We start from the raw sequence: 26,866 nt of genomic DNA on the forward strand, positions 1-26,866 counted from the left end.
CTGTTCTTTTGTGTTCATTATCATCCAGCAGGGAAGTACTTCTGTACATTTATTCTGCGCTTCTTTTCCTGACGCTAAAAAGACTAGTGACCAAAAAGTGAAAATTTCAGATAATCAGTTGTTATCAAATGATGGGATGCACACTAGTTTGATGACTCTGCACTAAAATGAACTCAAGGGTCAGTTCAGTTATACTGGGTATGTACCAGTCTGGGCACACAGTCTATGAGTAGTTCATTTGGGCACTATGACCTTTGCATATGGCAGAGTGACTCATTTTGAATACAATTTTGGTCAGTATTGCATTTAATTCAATAACGTAGGCTCTCTGTGTAAAAGATAAACCTAGGTCTGAGAATTAACTATTAGCAGGTCTCTTCTGCTTCAGTCTTACAGAAAATGGGGAACAATCATTCCAAAATTAGTTTTTGAGAGTGCTGCAAGGACTGAGTAAAGAGCTACCTCTCTGTCTCTGACTTGGTGCACTCCCACGGGAACCATTTTCAGCAAACGGAATGACCTGCTGCTCTGCTAGATGCTGGGCTTCTCTAGATCTGTGGTTTCTCCACCTGTCCCGTTATGCCCACTTTTATGCCCAGGTACATCTCCCTGGCCAGATCCACATCGACCTTTAAGACTCAGTTCACCTTTATCTCTGCTATGAAGCCAACACGATCTCTCACTTGGTAGAATTAGATGTTCGAAATTTTCTGCTCCTAGAACTCCGTACTGCTGTCTCTAAACGTTGCACAGTGAGCTACACATCTGCTTCAATGGGCTGTGGGTATCTACAAGGAAGCAACAAGTCTTATTTTTGTTGATACCTTCAGCCCTTAGCAGAACGTCAGGCACACAGCATGCATTGCACATTTGTCGAAGGACTGAGTGCTTTTAAATATTTGGAAATATAAAGCACTACATATGTAACAGTGACCGGGAAGCTTTCCAATAGCAAAGGACAGAAGGACATCAGAGCCAGAATAACTGTTGACTTAAATCATGTTTCATTTACAGAAAAGTAATTTAATAGGTGTTAAAATTGTAGAAATCACTAAAAATAAGCAACTGAATTGGGCTAAAGAAATTTAACACAGGACTAAAACAGAGCTTTAAAGGTGACAAGTCTACTCCGTGACGGTCACTGAGCAGATCGGACTCATCTCATTTGTGCACCTCGCTCTGCTTCCTCCACAACCATGTCTGACAAACCTGATGTGACCGAGATTGAGAAATTCGTTAAATCGAAATTGAAGGAGACAGAAACGCAAGAGAAAAATCCACTGCCTTGCAAAGAAACCATTGAACAGGAGAAGCAGGCAGGTGAATCGTAATGAGGCCTGCATTGCCAATACGCACTGTACATTCCACAGACACTGGCTTCTTATTTTACGTCTTTTAGCTGTTTAACTTTGTAAGATGCAAAGAAGTTGGATCAGTTTAAATGACTGTGCTGCCCCTTTTCACATCAGAACTACTGACGATGAAGGCTGCACCGGCCCCTCCCATCCGTCTGGCTGGCTGGCGGGGAAGGAGAAGGACTTGCACGCTGGTGAAGGAAGTAGCTGGGTGGGGGAACTGTAAAATCTAGAGTAAAACCAAGCTGGTCCAAGGGGTCCTGCAGGCTGGAAAGTGCAGTTTAATCACAGTGCCATTTCTTTTTGTTAAAATGATTTTAATTGGAATGCACAATTTTTAAAATATGCAAATAAAAAGTTCTAAAAGCTGAAAAAATAAAGGTGACAGTCTCGTTTCATTTAGGTGGTGAATTAAATAAAGGAGAAAGTACTGCCACTAATAACCCCGTTGTCTGTGACCACATACGGATGTCACCATCTGTACCCTTTCCCACAGCGATATGATGACACTACGTGCTCAGATGGCGATGTGCTCAACTTTGGACTGACCTCCAGGAGGCTATTCCTGGAGGTTATCTGGGGCCCTGGGGCATGGCTGGAGTACGGCTGGCTATGTTCCCTGTGTATGTTTTTCTTTAACGGACGTTTCCTGGGTGCCTTCTACATGTGTTGGCTTATGAGCTTTTCTGTAAAAAGGGCAGAAAATGATCATTGCGGTGGCATTGTTGACTTCAGTCTGAGGGAACATTACGCCTCTCCTGGGAGCTGGTGTGTGCTTGGCTTTTGAGCAAAGAACCCCTGAAGGGTAGAGGGGGGAGGGTGTACCCGTATCTGACAGTCCTGGCACTTGACATTGCGCACACTGGAGCTAGGTACAACCTTTGTGTTGACCCTAGCTTTTGGCAAGTGTTCAACCATCCACGTGCAATAGAGAGAAATAAACTAACAAACACCTTTCATAGGTAATCACTATTACCTGTTTTGAAAGGGCACTGCATTTTAGTTCTCCACAGTACAGCCACTTGAAAAAAAAATCTGTTTACACCTACTTTCTCGATGAAATATTTTAATATAGAAATCAACTTCTTCCAAAGACCCATCTGGTCATAAGAATGTAAGCTCCCTTAGGGCAGGGATGCTGTCTATCTCACTTCACATCATATCCTCAGCCTCTAGCACAGTAAGTGGCCTGCGGAAGATGCCCAGTAAGTGCTGGTTGGATGAGTAAACGATTAACAGTAAGAGGAGTTTCAATTCTTCATTCTAATTAGAATCCTACTGAGTCATTGTGACAGTGATATCCAACATGTGGGACAAAACCAGTGCTTAACCTTTTAATCCCGACACCCACCCCCATTCCTGACACATAGTAATTGAATGGCAAATCAGATTTGTTTTCTAGACCTCATGCATTCAAAACATCGACTGAGTGAACATTCTACATTAATAATCATATCTACTGTAAATGTATAAAATGGGCAGTAGCTGAGGGGAAAGTCAACAAAAAGAGCTGTGGACAATACACGGAACCACATTTATGAGGCAGACCAACAGTACGGGGCACTTATGGATTTGAATGCATACATAGTGACATGGCTGGAAAGAATCTTGTTCAGCCATATTCGAATACTAGATCCTATTTCTGATTCTAAACCCTACACATGACAGAGATCACTTTGAGAAGTTTCAAAGAACAGCCACAAAGATGATTAAAGGGCTAGAAAGGGGGCCTATGAAAAGAAGTTAAACAAATAGGGATTATTTGTCCTGGAGTAGACACGTATGACCGGGGGCTACTGCCAGTCCTCACGTGTAGGGAAGAGTATTCCCCAGAGGATGCTGGCCACCTGCTTTTGGCTCTCTATGGAGAAGAAAAGGGGAAACGGGTTTAAAAATCAGCATGAAAAACTTAGGTGAGGCAGGGGTTAGAACTTTCTTTATTTCAAACAAAATATTTTGCCCAGATTAAGACAGCAACATTTAGATGGTCATTTAGTACTGAACTGAGATCAAGAAATTGAGGTCTCTGTCTCAAGTTTAGGTGTCTATAAATAGTTTGAAAATTATTCTTTTATAATTTCCTCTCACTACATTTGACAAACACTTTGAACGATGGCTTTACCACAGTAGCCACTTCCTTACACAGATTTTTTTTAGTTGACTTAGTCAATGGTGGCGATCTGGCCACCACTGTGGTGCCCACTTGTGAATGGTGATGCAGGGTGGGCTTGCAGGACAAAGGGGGGTGGCTGACAGGGGAATTTCAAAAAGCCCCAATAGAAAATGGCTTTAAAGCCATGTGTCCTTTGCTTATGAAGTTAGGTGTCAGGAGGAGGAGAGTAGTAGCTCTCAGTTCTTTGAAAACATCACACTGGTCAACTGATAGAGGTGCTGGCCCCAGGGGAGGCCGGGATATTTCCACTGAGTCTCTGTGGCCAGTTGTGGTGCAAACATGCAGAGTCACCACGGAAAAACCAGGCCCTGCATGGAGAGGCCGGAATTTCCAGACCATCTTAAATGTGGTAGCAGCAGGAAATCAATACTAAATAACTTTTGAAATGTTCAACTTGTTTCTTATAATCATTTCAACTATCTCTTATAACATCAGTAGAGAGACTATTCTAGTTTCTTCAGTGAGTATTAAGTCTCTGTTATTGGATGAGTGAATGGATGCGAATGCATACCTAACGCATTTGGTGTTCAGAAAAATATCTGGGGGAAAATAAGAGTTTTGCCACCTTCCATTCATCAGAGACAATTTTACGATTGCTATTGCTAAGAGGGTTTAGGTGATCAACAAATTTCTCCTTTTCAAAGAGAAAGCTCAGATCAGTTCGAATGTGAGCTGTTTTTCTAATCTTGAGCACCATTAAAGGTGAGTTAAGGCTTGGTGGAAATCTAAAGAGCATCAGTAAAGCTGAGCACTGCTCAGCTTTTGAATTGCTTTTCTTCTCCTCAGTTCTTTTAAATGGTTTTCTATGGCAGGAACATTTTTCTTAATTAGTCACAGCTAATTAGTGTTCTGGCATAGACAAGTAATCAGAAATGTCAGAGCTGCAAGGCTACATCTCCCTAATCCTTTGATAATAATTTAGCCTCCTGGGAGGGCCCCAAGCTGCGGTAAGTAGTGACTGACAATAAGGCAAAATTAGGTGGGCAGCAGACCATTAGGATAGAAAAATAAAAAGCACTACCCAATCCCGCTGAGCACCATCAGGCAACTAACTGCACTGCCAGATGAGGTGCCTGTTTAAGCCTGTGTTGTTAATTAGCTGATTCTACCAGACCTGCAGCATATGTCCAGGTGCCTCATGCAAAGATGTGTATTTCTGGGAATGTGCCAAATGACAATTGTGGTTCATGATCACATTTCAAGAACATAAGTAAGAAGTCCACATATTTCTTGAAGTGTCTTTTGAATTATCAAAGAAATAAGATCAACAAGCTACAATGCGTTTTCTTGTTGAGTTTCTTTTAGGCAATTAGGTACGCTTCTCTCAAGTTTCTCAGGTTCTAATTCACCCACCGTTGGATCAGATGAGGACCTCCGCCCGCTCTGAGTTGCGTCTGGGCTTGCCGAAGCTATTTTGGCACACACCATACATCAAAACAGATCCTTTTTAAAAATAAATTCTTACACTTACATATAATAAGTTAACGTGAAAATAAGGACTATTAACTAAAATGAACCAGACAGCTATAATTTGAGAGCAGAGATTTAAAAGCGAAATGAACTTTGAGAGGAAAAAATAGCTAAGGAGCAAGCTCTGTGTGACATTTACTGAGGCAGACAAGACAATATACCCAACAAGTGTGACTGAGACTATATCAAAAGAGGTCAAGCAACTGCAATTTGAGTCCAGATTCTATAGGTAAAACAAAGCAGGGATATATACAGTTAAAAGCAAAACAAAACAATGTGTTAAAGCAGCTCCACAGAGTGTTAAAACATCTGAGGTGTGAAATGCATGGAATGCCGTTCCTAGAACACAGATATCAAACAAAGTCAAACTTTTTATCTATCTGGAATATACAGTGAGGTGCCAGGGCGCACAACATAACATGTTTAGAAAGAAATGATCTCAAATAGCCTCAAGTACGTCTTTGAACTTATGTCATCCATCTTTCCATTGCTAGAAAAGAAAAATGATACCGACAACATGCAAGTGATATTAATGTGTAATTTTGAATATTGACAGGAAAATCATGATTGGACATAATGGGCCCACAGTTAATGTCTCACACCTGAATTCTTTTTATACAGAGACAAAACCCCAAAGAAAATACTCTGGAGTAGGAATATATACTAACTTATGCTGTCTATGTAAAACCTTCTGTACATTTGAGAGTGAAAGATCATTGAAAAGAGGAAAATGGCTATTTTTAAATCGACATTCAAATGTAAGGGATAGATCTATAATATCATAGAATTTACAAATGCAAGAAGGCAAAGAGGTCTTTAATCTTAATGGGATTCAGCCTGTCTTCCTAATAAAGAGGCTACTTACGTACACAAAGAAATCCATTCAAAGAATATTACTGAGAAAGTAGATGGTCAGTTCGAAATACATGCACTGAGGGAGCTGTAGAGAATAAGGGTTATTCCGCCATTGGTCTTACCCATGCTCTGCAGGCTTCAACTCTTCCTGGAAACTGAACATGACAATACACCGAATCTTTAAATAACTTAAGAATCAGAATCTTACTGAGAATGAATAAATTCTCGAATTAAAAATTGGGGCATTGGTGTGAAACACTACACTCAAAAATTCTGAGCACTCCCCCCCTTTCTTATTTGGATGTACAGAGATAAACAGGAACATAGAAGTGCAAAATTAGTTTTTTTGAGAAGCACATTTACCTGTAATACTTCCCCCACCCCAAACCCATGTATGTAGTTGGCTACTGAACTCACTTACTTGAGGTCAATTTTACTTGAAATGTTTAATTTAAATTTTCTTTACTGAAAATAATTCTTTTCAAGGAAAATCCTGAGAAATTAATCTGTATGAAACACTATTTGGATGAATGTAACTATTAACTATCATTTAAATAATTATTTTTAATTATGCAAGATATTGTAACAGTATTTTTTAAAAATACTGTTGAGATGAAACTCCTCAACAATTAAATACTTAATCAGTTTATAACACAAGAGAATGTTTAATCTGCATGATTTGCTAATTAAATACTGCACCCTGATGTGTCGGCAGCAACATGAGGGCTAAAACGAAATTGTTTCAAAGGGACTCAAGGTGGGAAACGACTAGTAAATGTACAAAGGTTTAGAGGGGCAGGTTTGGTGCACTTTAGTCAAACCCTCAGTTTTGTAATGTTCTTAGACATTAGGAAATGACCGCAGAGAATACTCTTGTGGCAACGACTGTAGATGTCAATTTTGTCTCGTAAAATAGTGTCACCACTTCCCAACGAGAGATCCAAAGCTCTCAAGGAACGTTACCAGCCTCTCTCCTGACACACGGGTGCCTGCGGCTGACACTGTGTCCTGCCACCGGAGAGTGTGGGAAGAACACTAGAGTAGGCATTAAGAAAGGGATTTCAGAATTAGAAAAGCTTTGTCATACTTTCTTATTGGGATTAGACAAGTTGTAAACGATTTTGATATGATAAAAATTTTAAAAAGACTATGGACAACAACATTTTACACGAGAAGAAAAAGGACACTGGGGTAAGAGAGATGGCCCACAAGCAGAAAAACCGTACGGTGAATCTGTGACCTCCTACTACAGGAAGCTTCCTTTAAGATTTCTCTTATCCAGATAAGATACATTTTTTTAAACTGAAAAAGAAACTTTAATCTGAATTTCTAAGTCCGATTCCACACTTAAGTCACTTATCTTCTCTGAATGGCAGATTCCTTAAACTGAAAATGGGGATGAAATGAGGATGGTGGCATCTAGCCAACAAGGTTAGAAATAACATAGGTAAAGCACCTAGCATGTGTACATGGAGGTACCATAGGAATGGTAGTGGTGATAGCTAAGGCTATTACTACATTTTTTTGATAATTTGAAAAGATTAGGGCTATACTGGGGTGCACAAAAAGTTCATTTAGTTTTTTCTGTATGGTGGCTCTAGTAGTGCTTAGTTGTCTTTAACTTTATTTGAAACAATTTTGTTAGATTGTATTGTGACAGCTGTAATAACAGCATGCATTAAAAAACTTATCAAAATTGGAGAATTTTTGTGCATTCATTTTAATATTGATGATAGAAGAAAATACACAACATTTTCAGTGTATTATGTTTTATTATTTCAAGAAAGGTAAAAGCGCAACTGAAACTCAAAAAAAGATTTGTGCAGTGTATGGAGAAGGTGCTGTGACTGACTGAATGTGTCAAAAGTGGTTTGCGAAGTTTCTTGGTATTATTGACATTTGGCCAAATAATTCTTTGTTGTGGGGCTGTCTTATGCATTGGAAGATATTTAGCGGCACCCCTGGCCTCTACCCACTGGAAACCAACAGCAGGAGATAGCTGACATACTCAAAATATCCAAATCAATAAAGTTATTGGTGAAAATGGAATATGTGTCTTTTATTTTATGGAAAAAACTAAATGGACTCTTTTGGCCAACCCAATACCTTAAATGAAGCTGGTTCCTTCTATTAACAGCATAGTTCTGCCATAACTTGTTTACACTTTTTTGAAGTTATTTTTGTTTCCAGTAAAAGTTTGTAAGTTTAACGACTTATGGAGTGAAGTAGGATGTCTTGACATTTGTCCCATTATTAACTTTTTTGATCTTCGAAGGATACTTGTAGTTGTAATATTTCAGGAGTTGGTGTGTGTGTGCATTTGCACATGGACGCAGAGACATGCTGCCCTCCGCATCGAAGTCAGGAGGCTGCACTGCCTTACCTACTCAGAAAGTACTTTAATTAGAATAGCAAAAGTTTGTCATGGTGCCTGAATAAAATTGTCCTCTTCAATATTTTATCTGCAATAAACTAAGGATGCTAACAGTCTTTATAGGGTCATTATTTTCCACTGTTTCTTGACACCTAACAATATTATTTTAAGCTCCAGCCAAGCAGATTTCCAATAATTATATAATGTCTCTCAGTAATGATCTGTTGCTTAAGATACACATTGTACATTACCTTTCAACACATACTTGATAACCTCTCATTTATTAACTGTAATTGAGGCAAATTCAGTCTTGGCTAATTAGGGACTCTTAGCACCCCCTCATACATGTTATTCTTGATGACATGTCAATAGAATTAGTCTACTTTTTATTTTTAATTACAGTAATACAAACGTAAAACTTAAAAATATTAGAATGCTTAAGGCCATTGTAACCATTTTACAAATAACAAGGCCAGTGTTCTATTGGGGATCTGCAAAATGACAAAACCTCCATGAATAAGCAGAATAGTTTCTTGTCAAGGGTTCCTTTTAGAAGTGAATCCACAGACATGTCAGGCGTTTGGGCATCGAAAGGAAAAGGTATATAACCAGGACAATTAAACTAGCACCTCATTTTACTGTTGGCCTCCCTGCACCCACTTGCTAGCGTCATTTGTTATAGTTACCACACAAAGGTCTTCAAAAGAAGTTTGGTGAATAAAGCGGAATTGGAGTGGGGAATATCTTTACAGAGAACACATACTGCCTCTGTTATGAATGATAGCAAGCTTTGCAATAGATAGGCCACCAGCACAGAAATCGGAGACGTTAAGAAAGCACTCCCACGCGTCTGTGTACAATGACCCATTTCCAGGATGGCTCTACCTTCCTTCACCGCAGAATATGTGCTTTTGCTATGCAAAAAAGAAACATAATGGGGATAACATCAACTCAACGTTCCTTCTCTGTGCAACACTTTTGAAAATTACCACATAAGCAAAAAAAGAAAGAGAAATTAGAAGTGAAACATATGTTTGTAAATTCAAAGCAATACCAAATGGAAGCAGAAGTTGCTAATATGGTTTCAGTATTTTGTAAAAGAGCCAGCTGGATAGATGATAATTTTTCTACCCCCGCAGGGCATCAAAGCTTTTAGGAAATCATTCTTTCACACATATTAACACTTAGCTTATTAAAACAGATGATACTTTTATTGTAAAACAGCCTGGGTAGAGGCTAGAAATATGAAGTATGAGAGGTAAGACTCATTTCGACCACCCAGTCTGACAGACAGAGAGCCCCGCCATGACAGACCATGGCGGGGATGATGACGTAGCAGCGCCTTCTGTGACTGTCAGAGCTGCAGAGTCACCGCGAAGCCCGTGAATCATTGTTATGAAAACATTCGCAGTAACTTGCATAATTAAATGAAACTGCCAGAAAAGCACTTCTAAAATGTGGAGATGTACATAAATAAATACAGTTCAAAGCAAATATTACATTTCAGAATCAGCCTTGTGGTGAATTATGCAGTTATGTCACAAGCAAAGTACCATTTCCTTTGAACTGACTGTTAATAACTACAAATGAATGACTAATTGTTACTGAAATGGGCTGCTCCCTTGGTCTCCTTTACAGATACTCAGGAAAGGAGCTGATGACCATGGCACCTAAAATCACAACCCCCCACTTCTAGGAGTTGCTATGCCTACACGAAGACTCTCATACTGAGAGAATGGCAGTAGTATATGTGAGCATACATCAGTACTGCAAATCAAGAGAAAAATGCTCAGTAACAGCAGAGTGGCAGATATTTGGCTTTCCCGCAGCTTATTTCTGTGTTTAACAGAAGAATGTTTTACTTACTTAGGAAACTTTTACAGTAGGGGCCACGTCCATTACAATCGGATTCTGTTTATGGCATGCTGCACAGGCAAGTGAGATGCTGCTGTACACAGTTGTAAACTGATTATCATCTTGCTTGTTAAAATTAACCTTAGAAGGTTTTTGAGACTCTCATCCTAACAGTGACAGTTTCCATGTACAAAAATAAGCCAATTAAGGCTTCTGTCAGCAGCCAAAGAAATAAAGCTATCAACTATAATAGCCGCATAGAAGAAAAAGGATCAACAAAGGAGAGTGCTTTGCAAACTCATCAGACTGTAGCTTTTTCCTTCACGGTGCCTAGAATGCCAGCATACCTTGCAGAGTAGCTACTTACATCAAACAACTTTTCTATATACATTTCTTCATTGACCTTTTCTCGAAGAATGTCCTGATTTTGCCGAACAAACATAATGTAGGTGTCTGCCAGATCCATCCCTGGTTTCTGTCATGAGGGAAAAGCATGGGGAGAAAATAATATCAGATCTTCATTGTGAACATATTTAATCAGAACTCTGGAAAATCATTCACTGTATCATTTCAAAAATTGCACTGGAAAAATATGCTCAAGCCCAAATCAACAATGAGGACCTTCAGTCAATTCCATAATTAAAGCAAATAAAAGTTTATCATTGATGTCAATAACCTGAGGTCATAGTTATTCATCATTATTAAAACGATTAGAAATATGTGGTTGTTATGAGATATCTTTTTTAAAAAAATGGCTATCTTGAAAGGTCAATATGCCAAACAGTACATGAATGAATTTTTCAAAAAATTTCCACATGCAATAATCATTTCCTAATTGCAAATACAATTTGCTTTCCATTGTGTCTAGCAGGTTTATCTATATATATTAAAAACAAATTATGTTAGGTTTCCTTGATTGCCTTCCTCAACCACTATGGTGCTCAAGGAATACAAAATAAATTTTTTACTAACCTGAATAAAACATTATCAGGAAGATAATGGGTAAAAAAAAAAACATGTAATGTATTACAAAATGAAACATAAAGCAAAATTTTATAATTTATCCATTGCCTCTATTCATTTACATTTATCAACACTATTCAAGGACTTGTTTTATTTTAGAAATGCAATGAGAGTATTTGTGAAGAGCCAAAGGTGTGGATTAGATAACTTTCCAATTGTCCAACGTTTGGTGTCTTCTAATGTTAGAGGAGATAGGACAGTCAATATAATTCCTCCTTGCATAAAAAACCTGGATGGCTCCTAAGTAGTTTTCCTTCTAGACTTTACTTTTTTCTTGAGTTTCATATAGCTGACTAGTTAATAAAAATGTTGATTTGTATGATGTACACTTGGGGTTGAGTCATAATCTATATTTACTTATTTATTCAATTAGAATATGGCATCAACAGCAACTAAATTACAGAATTGATGCCAACTAAGTTAGTCTTGCATCATTTCACATCCACAGAATACACTTATAACCTCTTCCAATGGACTTATTTTGCAAAAGTAAGTATTGCAAGGAAAGTAGGTGAAAGAGGATGTGGATGATTTAACTATTAAGTATGCTATAACAAGTGGTTAACTATTAAACATTAATAGTTAAATGATCCATTTCCTCTGGAAAAACAAGTGAAGGTATACATCTGAATGATGTTATGATGCTGGCAGTGCCTTCTCCTTAGATGAAGGAAAGTTCTTAACACATTTTGGGGGGGTATATATTATATTCAATGATAAAATTCCCCATCTCTTGACCAGCGTGCATTATAGGCAATGAACACATCTCATTAATGAAGGTTTGATTTTTGGTAACAAAGTTATTTCTCAGCAATGTACAACACAGCAAGTTTTACTGCTTTTGTATTAGCCTAAAGGGAAATATATACCAGGTAAATTCAAGGATCCTTTCAAACACAACCCTGATATAACAAAACTAGTTACCAGTTATAATTTGAAACTATTATATACATGTCTTCACTGGTCTTTCCTTTAAGAGCTTCTATTGACAAGGTAGGTAATATATTCCAAATGCAAGGGAGGCCACTAAATTCATTCCTTCTCTATTTTTCTGCATGATTCTCAAAAGCAGTGTTTGAAAGTTAACTCTACGGATAATCAAGAGAAACCTAGGTTGGTTTCTTCTATGGGTGTGGGGGTGTTTGTGCATCAGCTTTCCCAGTGCAGAGGCAGGGTGATCTGTACAAAGATTACTAACTACTGTGAGATACATGAGGACAACTAATCCTCAAGTGTTTCTGTCAAAACATCGAAAATGAGAAAATTCAGGAAACATCCCGCCACAGAATGAAAATGACACGAGAACAACTTTCTGTGCATAACAACAAGTTAGCTCCGAGTCTGAGTTGCGGTCACGTGCCTGGAACAAAATGCTGTGATGTATGTAAGACCACGGCAGTTGGCGACAGCCCCACTAAAATGGCCGTTAGGGAACAGACAAATGAAAGGCTTGCCTTCTCCACCATTTCTCCCCACCCAACCTCATTTTTACTTCTGCCTTTCAATGGAAGCGCATGCTTAGAACTTGAATCTGGTCAATCACCTGACCCATCAGACTCACTGGAAACTAAGTTACAGCCAGGAATACTGGAGATTGATGACTTTAAACACTTGACATAGACTCTAAGGTAGTTTTTGGCCTCCTTGATCACTTTCAAGATAGCACTAGGCTTCATGAAACATTGTCCAGGATGAGTTTATCTTCTACCATCTAAAGCTAAGAAACATTTTACAGTTTAAGCCAAAAAGAAAACTAAATGCTGTTCCCTTTGGCAGACTCAAGGGATGGAATACAAAAATCAGTAAGCTGAGAAAATTCTACAACTTTCTAAGGAAATAAGAATCTCTGGTTGAGGGTGTGAGGTAAAGCTCATTTAAAAGTTTATTTCAACAAATTAAGTGTTTCTTTTTTTCTTTTTGAAATTACATTTTCTCTCCTTCTGGCAAATTAAGATCCACTTGCCTGGGAAACCAAACTTAGAATTCTTATATTCCTCATTAGCATTATTTTTTCCTCTATCTTTGAGCTGTTTACCTATTCTAGAAACTTTGACATATGGGAATTTCACACCTAGTGAATATATTTTCATGTGGCTTATGGCACGAGACTATAATCATTAAAAGAATATACACAAGTAAGAGTAACTGCAACAGCTGGTGACATTACCAATTAGAATTGTAGTTCTTTAAAACACTTTATCCTTCCTTTGGTGTATGAAAGGTAATTATCTCTGATAAATTGCTGAAAAAGATGTAATTTTCCTTTTAAACAGTTTCTACTTACAGTACAAATGTGTTTGGATAGAAGACATTATTGCTGGTTCAGCGCTCCTTTCTGCATAGACTCTGTTTTATGGCAGTAAAATTTACATACTTTGGAAGCCACTGCATCTAATTCCGTAATTACATGTTAAGAAATGAAGTTGAGTTTAAAAAAAGGCAAAACCAACTGAACACGTCATGTTAAGTTTGCTTTGGGGTATAAAGGAAAAGAATGTGCGTGGCTGCATCTCGGAGTCAAACTGCTACAAATTTGGTACGAGTGAGGGCCCACCAAACTTAACCACCAGTTTTATTAAAGGAGCCGCCTGTTAAACTTCAACAACTGTGGATTAGGATGAGTTTGTATTAAAAGTTTTCTGTTCTAGAGAGCTATATTTAGAAATATTTTCTATATTGGTAATTGAATTATAGTGTTCCTAATGAATATGAGGAAATAACAATTAAGAACCACACAGCAAGCGCACCATGTATTAAATATCTCTTACAGAGAGTAAATGCTTCTTTTCATACTTGCATTTGAACCTCTGAGAGCCTCAGGTCCACTAACATTAACTTTCCTCTCTAATAAACATTAGGGTAGTAATTTCTAAATAGGAGTTCCTAAATTACTTCTAATTCAATTCAGAAAACAACAGAATTTGGCTAACAAAGTTGTAATAAAAGGAGACAAAAAGCCCCAGAAAAATTCCTCATAAGCATAGAGAAATCAATACATAGTGAAGGAAATAAAGTATGGTAAGGTGAGTTCCTCAGACATTGGCTGCATAAGGAACAGAATACACCAGTGAGTGAATGAGTTTAAGTAAGGGTGCAGACTTCAGCAAATTTTTTTCAAGTGTTAATCACTACTTAACCTGGTGAGATGAACATGCTGTTTAAAAAACGAGAAAAAAAAATCCTTGTTAATTATATGCTGTAAATGCTCTGACTTCCTGCCGCTACACCTAATCCCACAGGTGCGAGTCTCGGCTTTCCGCATTCATGGGGAGGTGGGTGCGACGCTGCCAGTCATTTTCCACAGCAACAGATTTAGATACAGGAGAAGCCGCTTAACCTTCCACTGGGGGTTAACAATACACTATGCAAACACTGTCATGGTGTCTATTTAACAAGGAGAAGAATTTTTAACTATATTATTCTAGTTTCAAACATCAACTAGAAGCTACAGTGTAAATGACTTGATTTAAAAGTGCACCTCTCATAACGTAGAAAAGCTTGCCTTAAAGAAACACTCAAGAGTGAAACAGTGATATTCCGACATATGATAATCTGCCTGCTTTGTAAATGAAACACCTGCACCTGGTCACTATCCCCATTTGGAAAAAATGAATCTTGTAAGATTTAAAACAATAGCCTGTCTTCTCAATTTGAAATTGTCATAGAAACAATTTTTATCTCGGTCTAGCATTTCAGACTCAGAAACAGGCTATGATTGATCATCAAAGAACATAGGACACAATGCTGCCAACACATAACTTATTTCAGGTATTGCTAAAAACAGTTTTGTTTCCTTTGCTATTTAATATATCCATTATTACTTTGACATTTATGCAACAATTTCTATATTTATATGAGTAAAAGTGTTCTTATAGTTAAGCTTTTCAAAAGCATTTGGAGCAGTTTAAATAAATTATATGTTCTCAAATACTTTAATAGAGGGTTTTAAGTATAGATGAGGATTATTTTGTAAAAAATGTATTTTTGATGTTTTCTACAAAGTTAAAAAATTATATTCACACAGAAAAGCAGGAGGAAATACATAGAACTGAAGCCTTTAACTCGATTCATGCCAACTTCAATATTATATAAGCCCAGGAAGAGAAATGATTCACAAAAAGAAAGACAAGAGACGAAATGTAAACAATAAGAAATTTACAAGGATACAAAGTTTTCAATATGATTTAATAGTAGTTTACCTATTTTTTAAAACAGTGGATGAAAAGATTTCTCATTGTTCTCTAGAAAAATTCCAAATTATTATTTCACGTGGTGAAGCAGCCACAGACTCACCTTTCTCTTTGTTAACTTTAGCAGCATTCAAAATTCCTTTAATTAACACTATTATATATTTTGTCTCCAAATTGGGAAGAAAATTCTGAATTAAAGACACTGGTACCCAGATCCTTTTGAAAACACTTTTAGACTTGGAGGATGTAAGGTATGTTTTGAATGTGTCCATTTCATTCAGTCTTGTGTTTTCAAAGGAGAGCGGTTCCATTGCCCCAGGGTTCTTGCTCTGGAAAAGGCTCTTCTGTCTGCTCCCTGGGAGTATAGTCAGTAAAAAGCAGACCCCTCCCAGCAAGCTATCTATGAGCGTATCTGAAATCAGAGTGTGCTGTAATTAATGCTCCCATGACTTAGGTAGTTGTATTGAATTCATACTTAATAGTCACATGAATGTTTCACACGATTTCTTCTAAATAGTGACACAGTTTATGCATTCATAGGGCTAAGCATTAGTATGTTTAAACATTTTTGTTTCACTTGGGGAAATCCTTCTAAACAGGTTATTTTAAATATTAAAAGCCATACTGAATGATAGCTTAAGATATTAGCCTCCAACACGTAAGGAAAAGAGGCAGGTTGATTTTCAGCTGAGGTTTAGGGGTTCAATTTTAATTGTACTGTGCCTTGACCGTTTGAGACTTGAGCATCTAGTGTCTCTCTTGCTATTTCTAACCTATAATTAGGATCAGTAACACCTAAGAGTTTAGAGAAATAGCGGATGATACAGGAGTACCAGACAGGGAATGTGCTAATATGTGTATTACATACTAGCTTTATACCATTATTTTCATGAGTAATGGTTGTAATGATGACGAAGGTATTAAATCTACCAGTTTATAAAAACGTTCACTAATGTTTTTCTCATCTATCTATAGTTGTCATGATGTCAACTACAAAAACTAAAGTGAGGATTTGAAATGAAGTTGAAATGCTGTGGATATTATTTCATTTGACTTTTAAAATTTATATTGCCTGGGATTGATTTACTCAGTCCCAATTTGGAACCTTTTAGATTTTGGCTTCAAGGAGACCTGAGGATACTAGAATGTTAGGGTCCAGAGGTATCTATGGATTTTACCTTATGTGAGAGAGACCAGCCAAACATGCAAAAAACAAAGGAACAAAGATGAGAGAAGCAAACTGCTCATCTAGGAAGCACAACCTTCCCCGCTCCTACAATGGTGAGACTCGCAATCTGGCCCTGGTGGGCATCACTCCCTCCCCAGGTGAGTATCTCCCAGGGGGCAGGTGCTCTGTTCCCCATGTTCTGCCTGGCTCTCATCTGACATAAGACGCTGAGTATTCGAGTGGCCTTATCTAAGTAATAAACAATATCAGAAGCAAGAAAGCAAAGGAAAGGGGGAAACATTATTGTAATGAACTGACCAACTGTAACGTTAAAAGTCACCATTAATATATGCAAGGTGCTTAATCTAAAATAAAAGGAAAATGAATTAAAAACAATCTACTATTTTTCATACTTAGGAAAGAAACATGATTTTTCTTTTGGAAAATACTCATGTCTGAAGCAGAAAAGCTGCAGAGAAATGCATGGGAGCTGGAAGCACCATTCCAGGTAGGAGAAATACCAACCCCATTTACTACAATAGTGCTTTATATTTACAAGTGCTTTCAGCACAAAGATTATACATCTACCCTCACTGCTCAGGTGGGAAAATGGAAACCCATGGGGCAGGTGGGACTTGAACTGAGATCCTGGACTCCACATCAAATTAATACAATACAGAATTGAATTCAAGCCACATCTTGGGGAGTTGGGGGATTAGAAAGCTATGGCAAGCGTCATAGGAGGACAGAACACTTAAAGAATTATTAATGAAAACAAGAAAGAGAAGTTATTTCCATCTTCTCAGGACAGACAACCAGGATCAGGCACTAGCACTGTAAAACCAACGAGTGGGAGTTTCTCCTTTGCTTCCTCACTCATTGTCCTTGGTCTTTTCTTGGTAACAGTAATCCTTATCATGTCCTTCAGGTTTCTTTAGCTGTGTCACCTCACTGTCTAGCGCAGAGATCATATGCAATGTGTGTGGTAATATTAACAAGACAATTTTCAATAGGCATTTTATACATACGCTCACCCAAATGTCCCATAATTAATATGACCTATGGAACAAAATTCCTGAATTAGACTTGGAAAGGACCTTAAATGTCATCTGGCCATATTCCCATATGATGCAGAAATCTTCAGTGCCATATCTAGTCACTAGTAGTATAGGTTCTATTACAATATATCACCTTTGTACACAATTTATTTTTTAAGTTTTTTTCTTACATTAATTCGGTTCTGCCTCCCAGTAGATTTTAGTCACTGTTCCTACTTCTATCCTCTTGAGTAAAATAATAAATTTTTAGACACTAGATTTTATTATAATTGATAATAATAATATGTGATAGTAACATATTTATTGAGCACAGATTTCATTCCAGGAATGCTGAAAAGTGCTTAACATATTAACAACAAGCCTAGAAGAGGAATACTTATGTCTTCATTTTATTGATAAAACGCTGGTGTCCATATGGGTAATATGCACATGTCCAAACTCATAAAATTGTATATATTAAATATGTGCAGTTTTTTTAAAAAGATTCTTATTTATTTATTTTTAGAGAGAAGGATATGGAGGGAGAAAGGAAGGAGAGAAACAATGTATGGTTGCCTCTCATGCGGCCCCCCACCGGGGCCCTGGCCTGCAACCCAGGCATGTGTCCTGACTGGGAATTGAACCAGCCACCCTTTGGTTCACAGGCTGGCACTCAATCCACTGAGTCACACCAGCCGGGGCTAAGTATGTGCAGTTTTTAACATATCAATTACATCCCAATAAAGCTGTTTAAAAAACCACCTGGTACCCAAGGTTACACAGACACTAAGTACAATGACAGAGCAAGAATTCTAACACAGGCAGCCTGGCTTTTAGTCTGGGTGTGTAGCTTCTCTGTGGTGCTGCCTATGGGGTTTTTGTTGTTGTCATCTGTCTGTTTTTAGCAGCTAACCCACATTATTGTCTCTCATGATTTTCACACAGCTTTTTAACATACCTTGCTATCAGCTATGTCTCTCCTATCTTATAGATAGGCAATATTTTTTAGGGGGACAGATTAGTTCTAATAATATAACCCTCCTGAATATTTGGTTTTGGCCTAGTGTTCCTATCCGTGAAGCTAATCTGACCAATTTCATGCTGGGCTGCATCTACTAGCTTGCCCTCTTTTAGGTCAAAGCTCCCTTCTTCTAAGTTACTGTTGAACAGGACAGATTTACCCCCTCCCAGTCTTGCTTCTCTTATATGTCTAAGGTCTTGCCCACATGAACATTCAACACTTCGGGGAGGGGAGCGTGAACTGTGTAACTACAACAGGAAGGCCTCTTCAGGACACAGTTGTTGTTTAACCAGGAGCAAATCTACCAAACCATCTGAAGGTCACAGTTGTTACCTTGATCGGAAAGATGTCACGGATGGCCCCACCAGCTTCCTTCCCAGGAAGCACAAGACACTGGAATTTATTCTTCTTCAGAAATATATTGATTTTTCTCTTATGAATGGTTTTTTCTTTTATAAAGAAGCGTCACAAAAAGTTTGTATTATAAAGATTCATAAGATTGTGCTCATACACACCATATTTAAATGGCCTTTAAAAAAAGATTTATTTATTTTTAGAGAGAGGGGAAGGGAGGGAGAAAGAGAGAGAGAAACATCAATGTGTGGTTGCCTCTTGTGTGCCCCCAACTGGGGACCTGGCCTGGAACCCAGGCATGTGACCTGACTGGGAATTGAATTGGCAACCCTTTGCTTCTCAGTCTGGTGTTCAATCCACTGCACCACACCAGCCAGGGTGAGATCTAGAGGTTTTTCTGTGGAGTCTTTAGGGTTTTCTCTATATAATATATGTCATCTGTGAAAAATGAGTTTTACTTCCTCCTTTCCAATTTGGATGCCTTTTATTTCTTCTTTTTGTTTGACTGCTGTGGCTAGAACTTCCAGTACTATGTTGAATAAGGGTGGTAAAAGCAGACATCCCTGTCTTCTTCCTGCTCTTAAGGAAAACACTTTTAGTTTTTCCCAATGAGTATGATGTTGGCTTTGGGTTTTACATATATGGACTTTATCATGTTGGGTTAATTCTTCTATTCCCACTTTGCTCAGAGTTTTTATCATAACTAGGTGCTGGATTTTATCAAATGCTTTTTCTGCATCTATTGACACGATCATGTGATTTTTTTATCCTTGTTTAGGTTATATATCATATTTACTGATTTGTGAATATTGTACCAATCTTGCATCCTTGGAATAAATCCCATTTGATCATGGTACGTGATCTTTTAATGTATTGCTGGACCTGATTGAGTAATATTTTGTTGAGGATTTTAGCATCGATGTTCATCAGGGATATTGGCCTATAACTTTCTTTCTTTGTAGTGTCTTTATCTGGTTTTGGAATTAGGATAAAACTGGCCTTGTTAAAAGAACTTGGAAGTCTTCCCACCTCTTGAATTTTTTGGAACAGTTTAGGAAGGATAGGTGTTAGTTCTATGAATGATTGGTAAAATTTACCTGTGAAGCCATGTGGTCCAGGACTTCTGTTGGCTGCATGTTTTTTGATTACTGCTTCAATTACATTAGTTGTAATTGGTCTATTCAAGTTTTTTGATTCTTTCTGACTCAGTTTGAGAAGATCCTATGTCTCTAGGAATTTGTCCATTGCACCGAATTTGCTCAATTTCTTGGCATATAGTTGTTCACAGTATTTTCTTAAAATATTTTGTATTTCTGGGGTGCCAGTTGTTATTTCTCCTCTTTCATTCCCATATTCCCATTTTTATTTCTTTGGGTCCTCTTTTTTTTTTTTTGTCATGATGAGTCTGATTAAAGGTTCATCAATCTTGTTTATCTTTTCAAAGAATCAGCTCTTGGTTTCATTGATCTTTATTGTTTTTAAAAAAGATTTTATTTATTTATTTGTAGAGGGGAAGGGAGGGGAGAAAAGAGGGAGAGAAACATTGATGTGAGGGAGGAACATCAATTATTTGCCTCTTATACACACCCCAACTGACCCTAACCAGGAAGCAAACCCACTACTAGGCGTGTGCCCTCTCATTGAATTGAAGAAGTGACCTTTCATGTCTCAGGATGATTGATGCCCAATCAACTGAGCCACACTGGTCAGGGTGGTTTCATTGATCTTCTGGGTTTTTGTTTTTGTTCTTTAGTTTCTATGTCATTTATTTCCACTCTAATCTTTATCATTTCCTTCCTTCTACTTACTCTGGGCTTTGTTTGTTGTTCTTTTTTAAGTTCCTTTAAGTGTAAAGTTAGATTGTTTGAGATTTTTCTTGCTTCTTGAGGTAGGCCTGCGATGCTATGAACCTCCCCCTTAGCAGGCTTTCACTGTATCCCATTGATATTTGGTGTTGCGTGTTCATTTTCATTTGTCTCCAGGTAACTTTTGATTTCTTCCTTGATCTCGCTGTTAACCCATTCATTGTTTAATAACATCTCATTTAGCTTCCATTTCTTTGTGCTTTTCAGTTTTTTCTTGTGAATGATTTCCAGTTTCATATCGTTGTGAACAGAGTAGATGCTAGATATAACTTCAATCTTCTTGAATTTATTAAGACTTATTGTATGTTCTTACATGGGGTCTGTCTTTAAGAATATTCTATGTGCAGTGTAGAAGAATGTATTTTCCATCTCCTTTGGGATAAAATGTTCTGTAAATATCAATTAAATCCATCCATCTAGTTTGTTGTTTATGGTCATTGTTGCCTTGTTGATTTTTTGTCTGGATATTCTATCCATTGATGTCAGTGGGGTGTTAAATTCCCCTACTATGACTGTCTTGCTGTCAATTTCCCCCTTAATGTCCACCAAGATTTTCTTTATATATAATTTTGGTGCTCCCATGTTTGGTGCATATGTTTACAAGGGTTACATCTTCTTGTTGGATTGATCCCTTTAGTATTATGTAGTGACCTTTGTTGTCTCTTGTTATGGCCTTTGTTTTGAAGTCCATTTTGTCAGATATAAGTATCATTACCCTAGCTTTTTTTCGGTTTCCATTTGCATGGAATATTTTTTCTATTCCTTCACAATCAGTACCTGTATATCTTTTGTTTTGAGGCGGGTCTATTGTAAACAGCATACATATGGTTTCTTATCCATTCAGCCACCCTATGCCTTTTGATTGGAGCATTCAATCTGTTTATATTAAGGTTCTTATTGACAGGTACTTACTTATTGCCATTTTATTATTTATACCTATGTTCCTCTCCCTATTTCTTTTTTATTCTTCTTAAAGCAGGGCACTTAACATTTCTGGCAAATCTGATTTGGTGGTAATAAACTTCTTTAGCTTTATTTATTTATTTTGCCTTGGAAGCTCTTTATTTTGTTGTCAATTTTTTTTTTGTATTTTTGTCTTTAATTTTAAATGATGACCTTTCTCAGTTTTAGGTCCTTGCTTTTTATCATTTTGAATATTTCATGCCAATCCCATCTGATCTGAAATGTTTCTATTGACAACTCCACTGACAGCCTTATGGGAACTCCCTTGAAGGTAACTATCTCTTTCTTGCTGCTTTTTAGATTCTCTCTTTGTCACTAACCTTTGCCATTTTCAATATATGTCTTGGTGTGGGTCTCTTTGGGTTCATCTTGCTTGGGACTCTCTATGCTTCCTGAACTTGTGTGACTTTTTCCTTCAGCAGGTTAGGGAAGTTTTCAGCCACTACATCCTCAAACAGTTCTCTCTCTCTCTCTTTTTTTTTCTTCTCCAGACTGTTATTTATTTTTTAGGTACTTTTTATTGATTATGCTATTACAGTTTTCCCAATTTTTTCCTTTATTACCCCTCTGCCCTGCCACCCCCACCCCTCCAGCATCCCCCTCACCTTAGTTCATATCCATGGGTTGTACATATAAATTCTTTGAGTCCTGTTTCCTAAACCATTTTTATCTCTCCCCATCTCTTTATGCTTATTAATTATCCTTCTTCTTCCCTGTACTTCCCTCCCATTCCTCCCTTACCCCTCCCCACTGAAATCCCTCCATGTGATGTCCATTTCTCTGATTCTGTTCCTATTCTAGTTATTTGCTTAGTTTTTGTTGTTTTTCTTTTCTTTTAGGTTCATTTGTTGAAAGTTGTGAGTTTGTTGTCATTTTATTGTTCATACTTTTGATCTTCTCTTTATTAGACAGATCTCTTTAACATTTCCTATAATAGTGGCTTGGTGATTATGAACTCCTTTAACTTGACCTTATCTGGAAAGCACTTTATCTTCCCTTACATTCTAAATGAAAGTTTTGCTGGATAGGGTAATCTTGGATGTAGGTCCTTGCCTTTCATGACTTCAAATACTTCTTTCCAGCCTCTTCTTGCCTGCAAAGTTTCTTTTGAGAAATCAGCTGATAGACTTATGGGCACTCCTTTGTAGGTAACTGTCTCCTTTTCTCTTACTGCTTTTAAGATTCTCTCCTTATCTTTAATCTTGGGTAGCTTAATGATGATGTGTCTTGGTGTGTTCCTGTTTGGGTCCAACTTTTTGGGACTCTCTGGGCTTCCTGGACTTCCTGAAAGTCTATTTCCTTCACCAGATTGGGGAAGTTTTCCTTATTCATTATTTGTGCAAATAGGTTTTCAATTTCTTGCTGTTGTTCTCCTTCTGGCACCCCTATAGTTCGGATATTGGAATGTTTCAGGTTGTCTCTGAGGTTTGTAATTCTCTTCACTTTTTTTAATTCTTGTTTCTTCATTCTGTTCCGATTGGATGTTTACTTCTTCCTTTTGTTCCAAATCGTTGCTTTGACTCCTGGTTTCTTTCCTGCCACTCTTGGTTCCCTGAATATTTTGCTTTATTTCATTTTGGGTATCTTTCATTTGTTCTTTCATTTTTCGACCACGCTCAATCAGTTCTGTCAGCACTTTGATTACCAGGGCTTTAAATTCTCCATCAGACAGGTTGGCTATCTCATCACTTTAGTTCTCTTTCTGGAGTTTTGCTGAGTTCTTTCATTTGGGCCATATTTCTTTGTCTTGGTGCACCTGATAAGTCGTAAGGGGGCGGGGCCTTAGGTATTCACTCTGGCAGGGCAATCCTCCTTGCTGCACAGTGGCGTAGGGGAGGGGCAGAGAGGGAACCATGCAGCTCACCTGCTGTCTCTAGCCCACTTTTCAACAAACTCTCATGTGAGACTGGGAGTTTCAACCACCGTGGGAACCGCCATAGTCCACAGTGAGCTCTGCGTCTCAGTTTCGCCTTCAGCCAGCCCTGCCCGCATGGTCTGCCACTTTGCCGTGGTTTTTCTGAGCTGGCCGCACTCGCTTGGCCTCGCTGTGGGTTCTCACTGGTTAGGGTCTGATTGTTCTGGTTGATTTTTTTCTTTAATTCCTTGGTTGTCAGAGTTCCCGTGCAGTTTGATTTTCTGGCGTTTCTGGTTATTTATTGATTTTAGATTGGTTGTTATCCTCCTTTTGGTTGTGCGAGAAAGTGAAGGGTTTCTACCTATGCCTCCATCTTGGCTGGAACTCTCAAACAGGTTGTCTATCCCTTGCTCTCTCTCTTCTCCTTCTGGTACAAATGTTATTCTTGATGTTGTTCCAGAGGTCCCTTAGACTTTCCTCATTTCTAAAAATTCTCTTTTTATTTTGATGCTTTGCTTTCGTACATAATATTATCTTGTCCTCTAAATCACTGATTTGATCCTTTACTTAATCTTATCTGCTGTTGATTCCTTTTAGTGCATTCTTCATTTTGGATATTGTATTCCTCATTTCTGACTGGCTCTTTTTTATGATTTCCATGTCCTTTTTAATGCTTACTATCTCTTTGTTTAAGCTCTCACTGAGATCATACATTCTTCCCCTGACGTCCATGAACATCCTTATACCATTTTAAAAAATGTTTATTGATATTAGGAGAGGGAGAAACATCCATGTGAGAGAGAGAGTTTGCCTTCTTATTGTTGAGTGTCAACAGTACATTTTAGATACAAGTCCTTTATTGAATATGTGTCTGTGACTGGTATTTTTATTCTCGTAACAGTACAGAGCAGTCAATTAGTAAGTCCAACTTTTGACTTTTTTCTTTCATGGATATTTTTGGTGTTGTATCTAAAAAAAATCATCAGCAAATTCAAGGCCATATATATTTCTCTTAGGTTTTCTTCTAGAAACTTTATAGCTTATGTATTGCAGGCTTTTGATCAGTTTTGAGATGATTTTTGTGAAAGGTGAGCCAGTGTTCTGTTTTCTATAAAGTTCTCCATAAAACACTGCTCCAAAGAGGCTCATTTTCTGGAGTTTTAGCATAAAAAACAGTCAGTGTTGTTAAGAATCAACAGCACTTCATAGCTTTTGAAGTTAATATTCAGCGGTATCAGCAATATAGGTGTAATGCCCAGATTTGGGGGAGAAACTTCTTTCCTAGTAACCTGCCATTGCCTGACCACATCTGTGGCTTAGTAAGCTCCGCTGCGGGTGGGGGAGGTGGCCAATTTGATTTAATAGTGACATTGGTATGCTGGAATTCATCTAGAGAGTGAATGCTAAGATAAAGGGTACACTTGCTATAGCTGTTTTCGTGATATGTCTATTTCTCTCTCTCTTTTATCCCTGGACTCTGAACAGCTTGTGAGCAGGAAATGCATATTTTCCTCCCTTACGCACAGGGCCTAGCACTTCGTACATGCTCAACAAATACTTAACTAGTTATTTCAGTGAAGAAGTTCAGGATGTTTAATGTATAAAATCAGAATTCCATGGGCAATGTATCCCTTTGAATAGTTACCATATCTCTTGGGCAGAGGAGGCATGATAATTATCATCAAATAATTATCATATAGAAGAGGGATCAGAACCAAGGCTGAAGTCATAGAGCTACAGAATTTCAACTCATTATACATGAGAGGAGGCTGCCCTATGATGACCCTGCAATCACTAAAAATGTTTGTGAGGGATATTAGGGGAGGAGGGTTCCTCATTGAGAAGGGGAGGGAATGAACCACTTTCTGTACCTTTCAACTCTGAAGTTCTGTGGGGTCTAACAGATTTAGTACAGCTAAGAACTTCAAAAGCCCTAACAACAGGAACAAATATGGTGTGCCATCCCGTTTGTAATTCAAAATAAAAGCAAAACTATATTATAAAGTATGTTAGGAATTCCAATGTGTTCTCATGATTACTAATCTTTTTTTTAAAGATAATAAATACCAACTGTTCTCCTTAATTCTCCCCTTTTCTCTTTTGTGCTGCTGCTGTGCTGGAACCTACACATGTGACTATTTCTGCTTATTTGCCCAGCAGTAATGTTCTGATTCTCGGTACAGGAGGAGGGGTACACCCAGGCTTCTCTGGGAACCCTTCGTAAAGTGAAAAAGCCCTGCTTCAAAGAAACCCCATGCGAAGGCAAGAAAATGGATGGCCTGTTCATTTAAACTGTTCATTCATAATACCTAGAGCAGCAGTAAACCTGGGGACTGTATAGTTGTCACCCTATAAAATGCAGTTATGTGTCTACAAAATAACAGCCGTCTGCAAGTGACACACAGAGCCGGCCAGGACGGGCACCACCGACATGCACGGTGATGACGCAGAGGTGTGATGCGCTCACGTGTCTTCACTAAGGATGAGATTACGTACATTCTGTCTAACTTAAATTTTACGTTTTTTTCATTTGTGCTCTAATTCATCGAAAATAGATACATGTACCAAGGTATATGATTACACATAACATTTTAGACCTTAATCATGTTATGTGATAATAAGACTTAAGGCAGAAACTAATCGTATTATGATTACCAACTTAAAAATGCTGCACTAATGTTTTGACTCCACCCATCATGTGAATTCTTTCACTGCAGCTACGTACGTTCCAGAATGTCCTCTCATGGTATTTTAATCTTTTAACAAGTTTATAGCTTGTAATTATTTCCCAATAATTCTTTGAAAAACTAAATGTTAAACAAAGTGAATACTGATTTATAATACTTTTGCATTTAGAAAATTAGTCCTTTGATTTAACTGGTTCATCTTTATTGGCACTTTAACCTCTATAAGAAACCCATTCTGGCGCTTAGATAAAGGGATGGGAGGGTGTGCGTTTCTTTCTGTGAAGAGCCTGAGGCATTTCTCTGCCCCATCCCAGTGGGCTCTAAATACCCTCTGCAGCGGGGCTGACACGTTCTCACGATGAACTGACCTCCGTAAGAGCTCCCACATTGTACAGGACTAGTTGTACAGGAAAGCACACTGAAAAACCCTGCCCGGCCTTGCTGTGATGGTTAGCCCTTAAGAAAAATAAACTGTCCCGTGGAGAAATGGCACTGGTTTGAAGATTTGAAATAAACCTGTAATGAACCATAATCATTAAAAAATTATATATAGTTTTAAAAAGCAAACAAAAATACTTACTGGAACATCAACATATTTTGCAGCTGCTTTCACCTTAAGTGG

At 37.9% G+C, this 26,866-nt stretch overlaps 2 protein-coding genes across 6 annotated transcripts in view; one reads left to right on the forward strand and one right to left on the reverse strand.

The window, feature by feature from the left end:
- The window catches only part of CADPS2 (calcium dependent secretion activator 2), a 575,679-nt gene that overhangs the window by 14,441 nt on the left and 534,372 nt on the right, over window positions 1-26,866 (reverse strand). For 4 of the 5 annotated variants that reach the window (XM_024555170.3, XM_024555169.4, XM_024555172.3 and 1 more), the window contains 2 exons: window positions 26,825-26,857; window positions 10,449-10,556 (listed from right to left, as the gene is read on the reverse strand). In XM_024555170.3, the coding sequence (XP_024410938.1) occupies window positions 10,449-10,556; window positions 26,825-26,857 (141 nt within the window). The remainder of the gene's footprint in view (window positions 1-10,448; window positions 10,557-26,824; window positions 26,858-26,866) is intronic. The other variant, XM_053926174.1, reaches the window with a different exon arrangement.
- LOC112299938 (thymosin beta-4-like) lies at window positions 1,052-1,331 on the forward strand. Its single transcript, XM_053926177.1, has one exon. It carries the CDS (start codon window positions 1,197-1,199, stop codon window positions 1,329-1,331), a length of 135 nt encoding a protein of 44 aa, XP_053782152.1. The 5' UTR covers window positions 1,052-1,196.

Source organism: Desmodus rotundus, chromosome 6 (assembly GCF_022682495.2).
Source record: "Desmodus rotundus isolate HL8 chromosome 6, HLdesRot8A.1, whole genome shotgun sequence".
NCBI lineage: Eukaryota > Metazoa > Chordata > Mammalia > Chiroptera > Phyllostomidae > Desmodus > Desmodus rotundus.